The sequence below is a fragment of the Mus pahari genome, chromosome X (assembly GCF_900095145.1).
Source record: "Mus pahari chromosome X, PAHARI_EIJ_v1.1, whole genome shotgun sequence".
In the NCBI taxonomy this organism is placed as follows: domain Eukaryota; kingdom Metazoa; phylum Chordata; class Mammalia; order Rodentia; family Muridae; genus Mus; species Mus pahari.
Window position 1 is genome coordinate 136,156,639 of NC_034613.1, and position 15,731 is coordinate 136,172,369.

General features: G+C 39.7%; 1 protein-coding gene across 1 annotated transcript in view; it reads left to right on the top strand.

Moving 5' to 3' along the window:
- The first annotated feature begins 4,737 nt into the window (after window positions 1-4,737).
- Window positions 4,738-15,731, top strand: part of Smpx (small muscle protein X-linked) — a 53,170-nt gene continuing 42,176 nt past the window's right edge. The window contains exons 1-2 of the mRNA XM_029534307.1: window positions 4,738-5,076; window positions 8,909-8,965. Of these exons, the coding sequence (XP_029390167.1) occupies window positions 8,927-8,965 (39 nt within the window). The 5' untranslated portion in view covers window positions 4,738-5,076; window positions 8,909-8,926. The remainder of the gene's footprint in view (window positions 5,077-8,908; window positions 8,966-15,731) is intronic.

A 15,731-nucleotide genomic window follows, 5' to 3' on the forward strand; every position in this document is an offset into this window, starting at 1 on the left:
GCTGTCCTCGGGCCTCCAGATGTACCCGAGGCATGTGTGCCTACACACACACACACACACACACACACACACACACACACACACACTAAAATTCATAAAAGCCTTTAAAAGGTGCCTTAGTTAAAAGCACAGGACAATAGAGAAGTGGTTGTTAGTCATTTCTTTAAGGAGAGAAGTCAAGGTAGTGTGGTTTTTGGAGATGCAAATCTGAACCCCCTTCTGAGGTGAAATAATTCATTTATCATTGAAGGAGAATACTTTGGGGGAAGCAAGCTATTGAACTCTACAAAGATGAAACAAAGCTCTCTTAGACGTTGGAAGAAAGAGATGCTAAAGTGCTACTTGAGTGGAGTGACAGTTTTACACATTGGTTCTCCTTAAAAGGAAAGGTTTCCTCTCTGTGGGTGCATGTGGAAGGAAGCTAACGTCTAAGAAGAGGGATGGAATCATGGCCCAGAAACAGGAGCTAAGGCGAGAAGTGGAGTGGCTCACAGTGTCCTTGACAAGGTCCCGCTTGCAGTTCCCGCCCCACTTGCCATTTGCTATGCTATTTCCCCAAATCATGAATGAATTTTCAATGAATAGTTGAAATTTTATTCTAGAGATATGACTGGAACTGTTTCAGTGCATTCTGTCGCTTACAAAACAGAGATAAGCACACAGCATCCTATACACCCAAATGGAATTCTGAACTTAGATTATTACATTCTTTGGAAAACCAAGACCTTAAATATTTTAATTAAATATTTGTTTGAGTGTATGAGTGGGGCATGAGTATAACTGTGCACATGTGGAGGTTAGAGGACGTGTTTGTGGGGTTTGGTTCTTTCTTTCTACTATGTGAGTCTCAAGGATTGGACTAGTGTCCTCGGCCTTGACAGCAAGTGCCTTTACCTACTGACCTGTCTTGCTGCCTCTGGAAAATAAGATTCTTTGTGTATCTCCCTTTTTAAGATTTATTTTAAATTTGTATTTATTTTATTCTTCTCTCATAAAATACATCTCAAGTGCTTTCCCTTCCCACCCCCACTTCCCATCTCTTCTAGGTTCACTCTCTTTTTATCTTGGTCTTGCAAAGATTATATGCCCCAGTACAGGGGAATGCCAGGGCTAAGAAGTGGGAGTGGGTGGGTAGGGGAGCAGTGTGGGGAGAGGGTATAGGGGGCTTCAGTGATAGCATTTAAAATGTAAATGAAGACAATATCTAATAAAATTGTTTATAAAAAAGATTTGTTTTAAGTGTGTGTGTGTATGAGAGAGAGAGAGACTGAGAGAGATTGAGAGAGAGAGAGACAGAGACAGAGACAGAGACAGAGACAGAGAGCAAGTGAGCTGTGCACTGAATCTGGACCTGGAGTTAAAGGCACTTGTGAGTTGCCCAACATGGGTATTAGGAACTAAACTTGGGTCTTCTTCAAGGGGATTCTTAACCTCTTAGCCATTTCTCCTATCCTTTGTGGTTGATATCCAAGTTAACTGTTAATTTTCCTCTTGGTTTTATATAAACATGCTAATTCTATGACAAATGTGCAAACAGAAAATATTTGTACTATTTAAGTTATAGCTTTTGAAGTGATTTTATTGTTACATATGTGTTTCAAATTTTTACTTGGAAAAAAGTAGCAATATTCTCTGGATTCCTTTTTTAAAAGATTTATTTGTATATTTTTTTGTATAGGAATACATTGTAGCTGCCTTCTGACACACGAGAAGAGGGCATGGGATCCCATTACAGATGGTTGTGAGCCACCATGTAGTTTCTGGGAATTGAACTCAGAACCTCTGGAAAAGCAGTCAGTGCTCTTAACAATTGAGCCATCTCTCTAGCCCTTGGATTCCTTTTTTGATACTAGTATTATACTTTAAAGCCTCTTCCATATTTTACTTATCCCTTATATTATTATTAGGATTAAAACTGTGCCTTGGGCTTGAAGAGATGGGTAGCAGTTAACTGCGCATACCGCACTTACTCTTCTGTCTTTGAATCCTGGTATCCATGCCAAGCTGGTCTGTAACTCCAGCTCTAGGGGATCTGACACCCTGTTCTGGCTTCCATAGGCATGTCGGTCCACACACACAAATAAATAATAAAATAACTCTTCAAACAAAATAAAACAGCAACAACAGCAAAAAGAAAATCCTATATCTTAACTAAAATTTTATGTGATTGTTTGTATATCCTGTGGAATGTGATTCTAGAATTTTCGTATTGGCTTTTTCTCCTTTGAATTTATTAAAAAATATGTTCCCATGTACAAAAGAATATATCTGCTTTCTAAGGTGGTGCAAATTTCATGAGGTCATGTGTGGAAAAGTACATTTATATAAAGCCTTTTATTTGTGTGCATAGCTTATCTGTATCGCTACCGTTCTCTTCTTCATTGCTAAGGGCATCCCAATTTTTTGTAGGATATTTTATTTTTTGTTACTATTCACACTTGGTTCACCTTTTGCCATCTATTTATTTCTTTACTTTATTTGCAGGTAGGTGTGAGACCCATTCCCCCACACCCTTAATTTATTTTATTTTATTTTATTTTATTTTATTTTTAAGATGTATGGGGACATTTTGGAGAACTGAGGAAGAATTCTCGTTTCCATAGTCACCACTTCTCTTTGTTTAGATATCCATTACAGATCCTGATTCTTGGATCTGTATCCCATCTTGGGACGTCAAGGATAAAATGCTGACTTGTTCAGAGTGGCAAGGACAACAAACGTGAAAGAGCCTGGCACGTTTGACATCATAGAATGTCTGAACAAGCCTAGAATTAGCTCTCTTCACATTCCTAGGTTTGTGAGATGATGATTGAGCCACTGTTACTCAGGGCAGCACCCTAATTGATACTGTACTTATGTGTGCAGATGCAGAGATGTATATACATGGGAGTGTGTGCTTCCTTGACGGTGCTTTTTGTTCTGAGGAAAGAAGTTGAGAGTCAAAAGTTAGGAATAGGCCAGGTGTGTGGCACATGCTTTATATCCCCAGCACTTTGTGGGGGGGCGGGGCAGAGGCAGGCACATTTCAGTGGCTTTGAGCCCAACTTGGTCAACTTAGTAAGTTTCAGGGCAGCCAAAGCTGCATAATGAGATCTTGGCTGAAAAAAACAAAAGCTAGGAAGAACTGACTGAGTTAGCAGGAGTCTTCACTTACTGTTTTCTACAATGAGCACAATCTGCACTCTTGGACTGTAGTGTGTGTGTGTGTGTGTGTGTGTGTGTGTGTGCAGACCCAGTAGAGGTGTACACAGGTAAAAGGGACTTGGGTGAATTATGGTTTTGTGAACAACACTATGTTCCTCTAAGGTGATCTTTATTGAAATATGCCCAAAAGTCTTAAGCTGTCCCATTAATGTCTAGTACCCTTGGGTTTCCCATTTTCCACACTTTGAGTGAGACTCTTCTTGCTTTGTTTGCTCCTCATCTTGACCGTCCCTGTCAGAAATAGACTTATCTTGTCCCCTGTCTCCTTGAGCCTCATTCATTGTCACTCATCGATGCAGTGTGTGCCGATGTGTGTGCCAGTGGCTCCCTGCACAGCAGGTGCGGACTTTTATGGGAGCCTTAAACTGACAGCAGTAGTGGAAATTTTAAGGGGTTATGGAATGAAGTCAAGTAAAGTGCTTGCCTTCTTGGTGCTTCTGAGAGGCCCCAGCTGGCACTGATGCTCAGATGACAACCACTCACCACTGAACAAGTTTGTACCCCATTGTTGTCCTCTGTGCTCAGTGACTTCACCTCTGACCAGGACGTGGTGCTTGACTCAGAGAATTTAAAGCTTCTTTTCCTCACATAGCAAGAATGGTTGATGATGCCTGGTGCTGAGAATGTCCTGTCGTGATGGTTTGAAGTGTGGTCACCCAGGGGATGTATTTAAGTCTGTTTATTCTGCTGAGTATTTCTACCAAAGGGAAGATGGTTTTGTGTGGTGGCTTTTCATTTTTCTTGATGTTTATGTTTAAGTTGTTATTTTGTTGAGACAGGATCACTCTCCATAGCCCTGGCTGCCTGGAACTCATTATGTAGACTAGACAGATCTCAAATCGAAGATCACAGAGGTACACCTGCTTGTGCCTCCTGGATGCCAGAATTAAAGGTGTGAGCCACCATGCTCCTTCCAAAGGGAAACTTTATATGAAGTTAATTTCAGAGACCGAAGAAGTTCATCAACAAAGCCATGTTCAATAAAATGAGCCTTAGGATTTGGAAAAAAAATTTTTTTCCAGGTACCCAATCTCAGCCCTTGCCAACCTAAAAGTAGCCATTCCCCTTTGTTTTATTCTCTTCTTCTGTCTCCTTTGTGCCAAGCTCTAAGGTTAATGCATCAATAAAAGCAGGAAAGCCAGGTTGGCAAGGTCTCCACGGCGAGCAACCATGCCAGCTCGTCTGTTTTTAACCACATTTGACCTACAAACTAGGACAATGGCTTATAGTTTGATGTTATGGTATAATTATATTATTTGGCGACTGCTTTTTGAGTGCTGATTATTAAGTAACTTTAACAGCTCCCAGGTTACTAAGCTTGGATTCAAGCAATGTCTGATATCAGCACCCTGCATCCCCCAATTTTTAATGAACCTTTCCTCATTTTCTGGCCTCTAGATAATACAGCTAAAGATAGACTTTTCCTACTTTTTTGAAGTTCACTACACCCCTCAGAAACTGTGAGAGAATGCAGCCAGCCTCCTCAAGAAGATTAGGAGGGCACAAAGATAACGTAGCCACCTCCAGGCTGATATCTGAGCCCTGCTTTCCACACGGTCAAGCCTTTCAGAGGCAGCCAGCCTATGGCTTGTATCAAACTCTATATTTAGGAAGAACAACTGTGAGCTATGACAGGAATTCTCTTTAACACTTTAGCCTTAAAGCAAGTTCCCCTCTAGCCCGAGCCAGGAGCAGCTCTCAGGACCGGAGAGGGACAGAGCACTCCAGCTATTTCAGCCACATGAAAAGCACTGGAATTGAGATCCCCGCTCAGAGGCTACCGGGAGTTCCTTCTACCCTGTAAAGCGGTTTGTGTTTTTGCACCCGGCCGCCTGGGACTGTCCTCAGGCAGTAAACCAATCCAGAGAGCAGGTAAGCAGAAGAACCCAGCTTTCATGAGGAGATATTCTTGACCCCTAACTTGAAGTAACTACTCATAACTTTGTAGGTTGCTAAGTACTGGGTGGCTTCTCTGTCAATTCCCTGTACACTAGTGGTATCCCGGATTCTATTTTATAAAATGTGTGTGTGTGTGTGTGTGTGTGTGTGTGTTTGTGCATGCGTGCACGTGTGTATTCATGTGCGTGTGTGCTGAAAGGGTATTGAATGAAAGGGATTTTCACTGACAGTGCTGTTAATAAAATGTCCACAGTCCAGATATGGTAACTGTGACCTTGAAGCTCTGCTGGCCAGTGTTACAGTCAGCTGCAGACTGACAACATTCTCTAAGCTGAGAATTAATCAGAGTAAAGCTGGAATATTAGTTTTGTGTGTGTGTTTGTTTGTCTAAATGAAAATGATGGTGAGAGTTGTTACACAATATAAGTTTAGAATCCCCCTTTCCTTTCTCTAACTGCCGGGTTAGGTCTCAGCAACAGTTGTGTAGACTGAACCATCTTTCGGAGAGCTTTGCTTTGGTCACTGTTTTCCTGTACCCAGCCTTTAGTGTCCTTGTCTAGGTGGGCACAGATTGGAAATGCAAAGACTCACTCTTTCCTCCCAGCATATTGAAGATGTCAGAGCATCATACTATACCCTCCTCTGGAATTATTTTTAGCTTCAGGACAGAAGATAAATCCCTTTGAGATAGTGCTTTATTCATTTCCTTGACCTTTCAAAAAGAACGAACAAAGCTCTTCTCTCCAAATAGCAATTGATTTTCCCTTCAATCTCTTCTTGTGAAATTAGTGATATTAATGTTGACCACTTTTAGAACATTGGAGGGTTTTATTTAGAAGCTAGATATTAGATGCTGCCCAATCAAAAGCAAAGAGGAGGGGGGAGTCTACCAACCATGACTCAGCACAAAGACCATTAAAAGTTCCCAGAGACTGCCAGGCAAACTTACCTGTGCTCCATTGGCAAGCATCACCCGTTTATTAAAGTCAATATGCCTTGTCAGACTTGCAGTGTTTCAAATTTTAGCCAGATTCAGCAGACAGACACCACAGTTGCATGTTGTAAAGAGTATCTCTTTGGATGAAGAGCAGTGGCCCTGAAGTGGGTGGTAGTAGGGTAGTTTATAAATGCTGCTTCCATTCACAGAAGGAGCATGCAGATGTCAAGGGAAGATGCACTACATGATACATCCTGATGGAGATGAATGCCCAACTAGGGAAACAGCCAGGGAACACTGTCTATTTTTATTCATCACTGTGCATTGCCCTGATTTCTCTGCAAATAATGAGGACAGCAGGAATTGCTGCTGAACTGATTTATACACATATTCTCTAGCCTGATGGTGAGAAATGAGAGTAGGGAGAGAACTGACTTGCTATAGATGTCTCTATCGAAGATTGACAAAGATGTGAAGAAGAAATCCACGTACAGATGAGAATATAGCAAAACTAGACAGGGGAGACAATGTCCATCCATCTAGTAGGCTCAGAGTTTCCTAGCAAATACTGTATTTGGTACAAATAGTCAGTGAAAAAAAAAATAAAACAATGTACAAAAATCAATGCAGTATAAATAAAACCATTCATTGTTTGCTGCTTTTGTATTTCAACTTGCTAATGTAATCACATAAAGGAGTTTCTGAATTCTCATAATTTAAATTAATATACAGTAACAATAAAACAATGTTAATTAAACTCTAGTCATATACACACATAGCAAACACTGGTCAGGTCTTTAAAGTCTCGTAAGGATTATTGTTTTTGCATTATTTCTTTTAGCTTTTGGCAAATGGAAACAACGTAAATTAAGTTATTCTAAGAGTATCTATTTGGCATTGAGATGTGAATCCTAGAATGTCAAATTAGAAAGTTCTTTATGTGTCTTTGATGCTGAAGGGAAGGTAGCACTCAACTGGCAAAGGATCATAGAGAAAAATTTATCCTTGACTGTTCAGCCTGTTATTCTTACTTAATTTTTGATTATAGTAAAATTGGTTTTTCCTGGACCCTTATTATAGAAGCAGTATATTTAGATGAAAGTTTAAAAGTTCATGTATGTCATTTCCATGTACATAGCTCCCCAAACTATGTATTGAGCTATAGTAATTGTGGATACCTTAAAAATAAGTGTACAATTTTTATCTTCATAGAATAGATGCTAAGCTCTAAAAAAACCCAAACAAACAAATAAAATACTCTTCATTTTAATCAAAGTTTTCTGGTAATTCATTTCTGTGTTGAAGACCATACATCAGTTCATTTCTATACTTTTCTATTATTAATTTAAAAAATTATTTTATTTGTTTACATCCCAGATGTTGCTCCCTTTCCCAGTACCCTGTCCCAGAGTTCTTCACTCCACCCTCTCCCTTTCACCTCTGAGAGTGTGCTCCCCCAGGGAATACCACCTCCCAAGGGCATCACGTTCCTACATGACTAGGCACATCCTCTCACAAGGAGGCTAAAGAAGGCAGCCGTCTGCTATATATGCCCTTTGGTTGGTGGCTCAGTTTCTGGGAGCTCCCAAGGGTCGGGGTTTCTTTTCTACATTTAAAGCTGCAGATGAACACAGCACTCAGAACCACGACTGGTGGCTAATGGCATTAATGAAATAAACATTCACACCATGCTTTAGAATTTAGAAAGCCTTGTCAGAGGAATTATGTCACTCAAGTCTTCCCACAATCTGTGAAGCAGGACCATTTTAAGGAAGAGGAAACAGGCTGAAAAATATTGAATGTCAGTGCCCAAATTTCAGGGACCTTGTGTGAAACAGTAACACTGCTCCCTGTGTTTATTCAGCCCCATGCATAGCAGTCAGTAGATAGAATTCAGTCAACTTATTTTATAGTTACGATTGAGAACAGAGAATGTTTTAAATGAGTTTTAAACATTTTACTTGGTCTGGTTGATGTTTAACAAACAGCTATAAAAACAAGTTAGAGTTGGGTTCATTAGTGTTCTTTGTTCCTTTAGCTCCAGCGAACCATAGCCTATATATCTCCAGGTGGGCTTTGGTTCCAGTGCTCAAAGTTAGGTCTCCGGTGTTTAAAGAAGGTTTGAGAAAAAAAAAGTGCTTCTCCATTTTGGGGCTCTGATATGGTCACGGAGTTCTACTTTCTAAGATTGTTCCACCGAAGAAAGCCAGTTCCAGAACATTCTGGCTTTCATTGTTTCTATAATCTAGGCTTGTTGGGGATGGTTGGGTGGGACACGTATGTAGATTAAAGAACTCGGCTCTTCAAAGAGTCTCCAAATGTCTTCAAATGTTGCTGGGAGAAGATATATTCGCACAGCTGAGAGAGTATTCCAAAAGCCGAGCCGTCATCATCAGGTATTACATGGAGAATGGTTGCCCCTGCAGAACCAAGTAGCTGTCCTGGCAACAGCGAGAGCACAGACCACAAGTTCAGTTTCAGGCTGCAGCAGCCTCTGGTGCTGAACAAAGGTGTCTCACTGGTACCGCCTCTTTGGCTCTTGGCAGAAGGTCAAGAGGCCAGGTGAAGAGAGGATAGGGCCTTTCAAGTTTCTGATCACCTATCATTTTCGTCAGTGGCAAGGCTCGGTATATCTTCTCCTGAATGATTTATCGGGGTGCTCTAGTGTTCCCTGTCCCTGAGGCATTGGGAAGGAGAGTCTCCAAGTAACTGCAGAAACTGAGACCGAAAGAATATATGGCCAGTGAAAGGGGCGACTACTCAGTTGAATCATGAGTTAAATTCTAATTTATCACGATCTTGAATCTGAAGGCTGCCACCTCTAACAGTGTCTTGTTTTTTTTGTTTTTGTTTTTTGTTTTGTTTTAGGGCTAAGACCTTGTGAATATGTCGAAGCAGCCAATTTCCAACGTCAGAGCCATCCAGGTAAGTAGGTATATTTGTGTTTTACCATCGGCTCTGTGACTTTTGACCTACTGCGATTGTTCATCTCTGATTATTAACTTTAAGAAGACAAAGTTCCTCTTTATAAGGCTAAGGAGGCAGAATTGAGAAAGGGCTGTAAGACTGATAGGGTATAATCGAGAGCTGAACCTGCTTTTAATTGCTATGAATTGTAAGACAATCAAAGTTTTAAGATGAGAATTATATTTTACCAAACACACTAGATTCGCAATAACCTATTCTATCCTTTATGAAGAGCCAGAGAGAGGTTCCTGAAGGCTCCAAAATAATACGTAGAAAATAATAATAAGCATCAGATTTGACCAGTATATCTGGCATCCTTGTATTAACATATACTGGTAGATGTGCAGCTGGGTCTCCATGTGGATCCTGAACAACTGGAGCAGGGGCTATCCCAAAAGCTGTTGCCTGTACGTGGGCTAGCTTTGTTTAGCTGGGCTGTCTTGTCTGGCCCCAGTGGGAGAGGAAGCACCTAGCCTAGCAGACACTTGAAGTGCATAGAGTTGGGGAATACCCAGGCAGCCCCCTCCTGTTTAGAGGAGAAGGGGAGGGGGATGGGAAAGGATTGTGGGAGGAGGTGACCTAGAGGGAGGGTAATGAGTGGAATGTAAAGTGAATAAGTATATATATGTATATTTGTATATATATATATATGTATATATATATACACACACACATATATTTGTGTATGTATGTATGTATGTATGTATGTATGTATGTATGTATATAATGCTAAAATATAGTTACCCATAAAGATGTATAGCTGTTACTTGTTAATTAAAATACATATGGGATTTTTATAGGCCCATTGATAGAGAATAGAACATTCATTTTCAGTTTTATATTTAACTGGTATTTAGTTATAGCAGTAGGTCACAGTTTGCTTGACTCACTTGTTTCAAATGTATTTTGAGGCAGGAGGTTTAATTCAGTAGTAGGGCACATGAGCAGTATATGTGAGGCTTTGAGTTTGAGTCCCAGCACTAATAAAATAAATCTCTTTAAACAATAACCTTTAAAGTCAACTGTTCCCCCAAACGCTTGTGAGTTTTAAGTTTATGTGTTATTAATTTTCTTCATGCTATTCCAACAAACTTTCTCTTTGGTTTCTTAAACTGTTTGTGTCATCCACAAAGAGGAGATACAGAAAGCTGGCATTTTGAAATATACAAATACTATGAAAATGACTTACAATATTGGTATTCTCTCAAGACTAAATCTGTTATTTCTTTGGAGAGCTCTGAGTTTGACTCTCAAATAGCTCCCAGACTGAGAGACTCTGGGCACAATACTTTCCTGTCAAATTCTGTTTTCCTTTTATCAGCACAGCATCTAGAAACTCCTTCCCCTCCTGGACTTATCTCAAATGCTGCAGGGCACACAGTGGTTCCTGGGTCTTGTAACAATAATGCCCTGACCCAACATAAACACAACCACAAAAGGCTGACAGACTTTTGGGGTCTGCGTTTGTCCATACTGTGAACAAGATACTGAAGACTGAAGAAATTCACGTTTACAGCACTGGTAAAAGGGAGGGTGTTGGAGAGATGGATCTGTACTTGTCATGACTAATGCCTACCCTTAAAATGATGGAATTCTTAAGTGGCAGGGCGTATGTCAGTCTCTGAAAACCTGTCACTGAGCAAGCCCAAGGAGGAACTGATGCATTTGGCAAGGATTCCCTTCTATGTATTGAGCATTCTGGTATATCTAGCTTGTGAGTCTCCGATGTATCCTGACAATAGTAGTGGGTATTATTTTGCCACTTGGATTCTTGAACCTTGAACCTTTGAATTTTCTGTTTTACATGATATTCAAATAATAGCAAGGACTCTGAACACAGACTGCAGTCCTGAATCTATCTTGTTCTAGTGCAGAAAGACAGAAAAGGATTTCCTGCTGTTTTACCCTTCTGGACCTCCATTTCCAAACCCGTGGCATGGAGATAATAGTAATTCTGTTTAGGAATTAGCAAACAAGATCCTGACATTTTTAACAGCATAGTAAACAATCATTGGGGAGCAGCCATTATTCTATTTATGATCACAAGGATAGTTTATCTCAAAGTCGTGATCTCTGCACTCCGTGCTCGTGAAGTGCTGAACAGAAAATTTCCTTTTTATTTTTCAGAATGCTGCTTTTTCATCGCTTCCTTTTAAAGATGAAAGCGTATTGATTTTTCTTTTGTAGTGCCCTCTGGCTCTTATAAATCTCCACTGAAAATTCACCATCATTTTATTTACTAAATTTGACCTTGATGTATTTTAAGGTCTGCAATACTTAAAACACCACTATTGGCCATTCTCAATAGCAGTTATTATGCTGCATCACACACACACACACACACACACACACACACACACACACATCTACTTTCCTAACAAAGGCAATCAGCCTTTCCTTATGGATGTGGTGCTGTCTCTTTCAATATATTTGTTTGATGTCTCATCGAAAGACCAATTTAATGGACTTTTAAATGAAATCTTTTTTGTTGTGGCTAGCATCAGCACTATCCTGTATTTTCCTATCAACTTTACATTAACTTTAAGTAGGTCATATTAAACAAAATATGGAAGTAATTACATAATACTTAATGGTTCATAATAAGAACAAGAGATCATGAGTTTCTCTGAAGCAAAATCTGATTGATGAGAGGGCACTCCAATTGGGTAAATATCACCAGATGCTTTTAAATGGTCTAATCAACACATTTTAGTTACTTCCAATTTGAAAATATTATTTTATTTTTACATCTGGACGTTTTGTCTGCATGTAAATATGTGCATCACATGTGTGCTTGGTGCCAACACCCACAGAAGCCTGATGAGGGAGGTGCATCCACTATATGGATGATAGGAGTGGAACCTGGGTCCTCTGAAAGAGCAGCCAGTGGTCTCACCTCTGACCCATCTTTCCAGCATAGTCACTTCTTTTTATTAGACGCTTATCTTCAATCAAATTTAACTGCCATTTCCAGGGGGCGTAGTATATCTCTAATCCAATTCAACTGCAATTTTCTGGGGAGGGGGCATATTTTGTACCAGGAGTAGGGTATGCAACAATGAGTTGATACCTGATCTCTGTACTTGATAAGGTCATAGCCTAAGATACTTAACAGCCGTATGACTTTGAGCAAGTAATTTAACCTCTTTGTTCTTCATCCTCTGCTTATCTGTTAATAGAATGAGTAGCAGAAGATTTTTCATAGTGCTTATGCCAAGTATGTAATAAATTTAATAGATGTAGATGCTAGACCAGTGCCTAACTGATAGTAATTACTTAATAAATGGCTGTTATCATTCATCAATCATTCATCATCATCACTATCTATTTTATCAATTCCCAAAGTGTATGCCTTAGAATACCATAAGTTTCATGGGATATTGTTAATTAGATTAAGAGTTTCCATACTGTTTGGGAAACTTTCTCAGAGTCCATTATTCTTAATAGCATCTATTCTTCTCATGAAGGCAATGTTCTCCAAGCCTTTTGGACTTTTCAGTGAGCAATCTTGCAGAATTCTGTTTTGCAGTGCAAATTTCTAACAGCTTAGATTTAGATCTCTATTTTGTCTGGACTGAGTGAACTGAGATTCTTTCAACTGTACTTTTCATAGGCAACTTTAAGAGTGTACGAAAAAAAATATAGAGTCAAGCAGTTACAAATATCTGTGGCTTTAAGCATCCTTTGTTTACCTTTCTGTAAAACCGAGGCAAACACTACTATATATGAGGACCGCTGTAATAAATAAACTAGATAGTTTATGACAAATCCCTGGTGTCTAACACACATGCTTCTTAAAAGATGACTATTCTGTGTATACAGTTCAAGGAATGACCTTGCTTTCTCCTCATGGAATTCCATTTCCCCCATATGCCAGAATAACAGGAAGGGTAGAATTCGGCTCATCCTTAGATAGCTGTCTTTCATGTTTGCTTAAGATGGCCTCTGAACTGTAAGGAGAGTCTAAGTTACCATTATTTTCCAGTGCATTAAGTCTCAGTCAATGACGTAAAACCATTCTGAAGGAACCAGTTGATTTTCTGTGGACTAGAGAGAGCTCTTCAAGCTGCTTGTAAAGTTATCTATATGAGATGTTGATAAAACTTTTTCTGTAAAGGGCCAGACACACAACAAAGATGTTAGGCTTTGGTCTGCTTCAACTATCATGTCTGCTATTATTTTCTGAAGCAGTCACAGGGTCATAAAGTGGATGAATGTGCCTGTTTTCCAACAGCTTATTTAAAATTTTGGTGATGGGTTACATTTGTGTCCTGTGGATGGCAATTTGACAATCCCATTGTTGATTATAATGTGAACTGCAACCAAGGCAACATCAGCACACTCTGCACTGGGTCATGGGATGTGACATGACAGGTGGCAGGGAAAGTTAGAACTGCTGAGAAATTTAATCCCATCAGCCATCTGTGCAGTAGCTTTCTCTAATGAGAACAAGTGATACCAGCCACTGGCTGCGTCTCCTGGTCCTCCTAAGCACACCTATTTTGGGAGTCATCACAGGCCTCTCCAGAACCTCAGCTCTCACAGAGCCAGTCATCTCTGTGTTGACACTGATCCACCCTTTCTGACATTTGTCTTGTCCCGTGAGATCTAAAGAACATCATAGCTAACCAGAAAAGAGTCTTATGCCCTAGTATTGGTGTGCTATTATGATTCACTAGAATGGTCCTCATAATTTGTAAGTGGATGTGTCAAGTGACCTTTAAGGCCTTGATCAGCTTCTAGTAGTCTGTGAGTCTCTTGAGAGTAGCTTCTAAGGCTTAATTTTTGTATGACAAGCATAGCTGTAGTTCTTCAATTACTGTGTGCGTGCTACAGGGCAATGTGACTTTCATACATCACAAGCCAAAAGGACTGAGCCAGGTGATTCAGGCCCTCAGTGTGATCCTAAAATGCAGTATTCTATGGGTTTGGTTCTAACGCTCCCCACCCTTTCACCCCTGGTAGAGGTGAATAGCTGTGGACCACCTCAAGGGAAACCACAAGTGCCAAGCCTACTTGGGAAACCAATATTCATAAATAGTGTCTGAATTAAGAAGTTGATAGCCAATCAGGCAGTGGTGGCACACGCCTTTAATCCCAGTACTTGGGAGGCAGAGGCAAGTGGATTTCTGAGTTCGAGGCCAGCCTGGTCTATAGAGTGAGTTCCAGGACAGCCAGGGCTACACAGAGAAACCCTGTCTTGAAAAATCAAAAATCAAAAATCAAAAAACAAACAAACAAAAAAACCCCCCAAAAACCTGATAGCCACTTAAAGCCATATTAAAAGCCATATTGAACTGAAAAGCACAAAGCAAAGTAAACCAATGATGAGTATGCCCTTGAAATACAAGCAAGTATGACCACTGTATTACCTCTGGCTTAAACTGACTTAACTCAAGCTTTGTGTGATCCTAAATCTAACTCCTTTATCACATATCCAAGGGCAAGATTATTGAAGTCGGGCATTTTTAGGGAGTGTGTGGTTACTTACTATGGAAAACTTTCCCTTGCTATGCAATCCACATGTAGAACAAAATATTTCCATACCACACATTTTGTCTTGATTTTACCCACCCATTAGCAGTGTTTTTCTACTCTCCACAGTGCAGGGCATAAAGGTTCCCTGGAAGAAGAAAACAGCTTCTGTCAAAGCAAAGACTGTGTACAGACAGCTTTTATAGACTGTTGTTCCTGGGGTTGGATTTATGGTTTAAAAAAAAAAGATTTTAAGTGTATAACAGTCCTCATTACAAAGGAGCAGATGATGACCCTGCATGTCTGGCCACTTAATCAGTATATTGATTAAGTTAAAAATCCTAGCAGTGACACATTCTTTCCTGTGTATCTTTTACTTAAATTTAAAACAAAATGATAACTTTTATTTGATGTTTGTTTTACTGTAGAGGCAAGACCCTTTCTTTGATCATAGATCTACTGTTTCTTTCTTACATAAACCAGTCAAGCACACTGTTTATGATTTACAATGCTGGTTTCTTTAAAGTGCAACAAGAACTTGAATATAGCAGTCTCACTCTCAAGTGGGTTTGGTGTTACTCCAACTAATGCCCTCTGATGCTTTGATGAAGGCTCCAACATTGTAACACGAGGCAAGCAGTCATATCCAGACTAAAATATGTCATGTTTTTAATGCTGCCATTTACAAGTACTTCATAAATATAACCTGCCCCTCAACTAAATTGTACACATTGTCTTAAAAGCTGTGCAGTACATTCTTCAAATGTGCTTTACCGTGGATGACAAGATTACAGTTGAGTCATTTAGAAAATTGTTAAAGAGAACAAAAAATGTTGAGAACAGAATGTTGGAGGGGAGAGGACCTTACAGCATGAAACATCATGGGTGAAGAACAGTAAATGAGTGGGAGTTTCTCAAAGGCATCGAGTGGGAAAGTTTGATGTTCTGAATCACCTCCACATTTCAAGAAATATGCGTTCTTCAGTTTTAGGATTTTAATTTAAAACAAATTGGTTATCTTTTAGTTGATAGAGGTATGTGTTCATCTGTACCTCTTATTTCAGGCTAATATATATAAAAAAAAGACTCTCATTTTCTGGTCTTAAAGCACAATTCTTTCTGCAAATCTTCTGTAAAAATGCTGTAAGTTTTAAAGTACCATGTTGCATTTCATTCAGAGAATCATAAGACCCGAGAATAGGACAGAGCAGAAAGCAGTTCTGAAACAAGCCTATAGGATTTCCTGCCT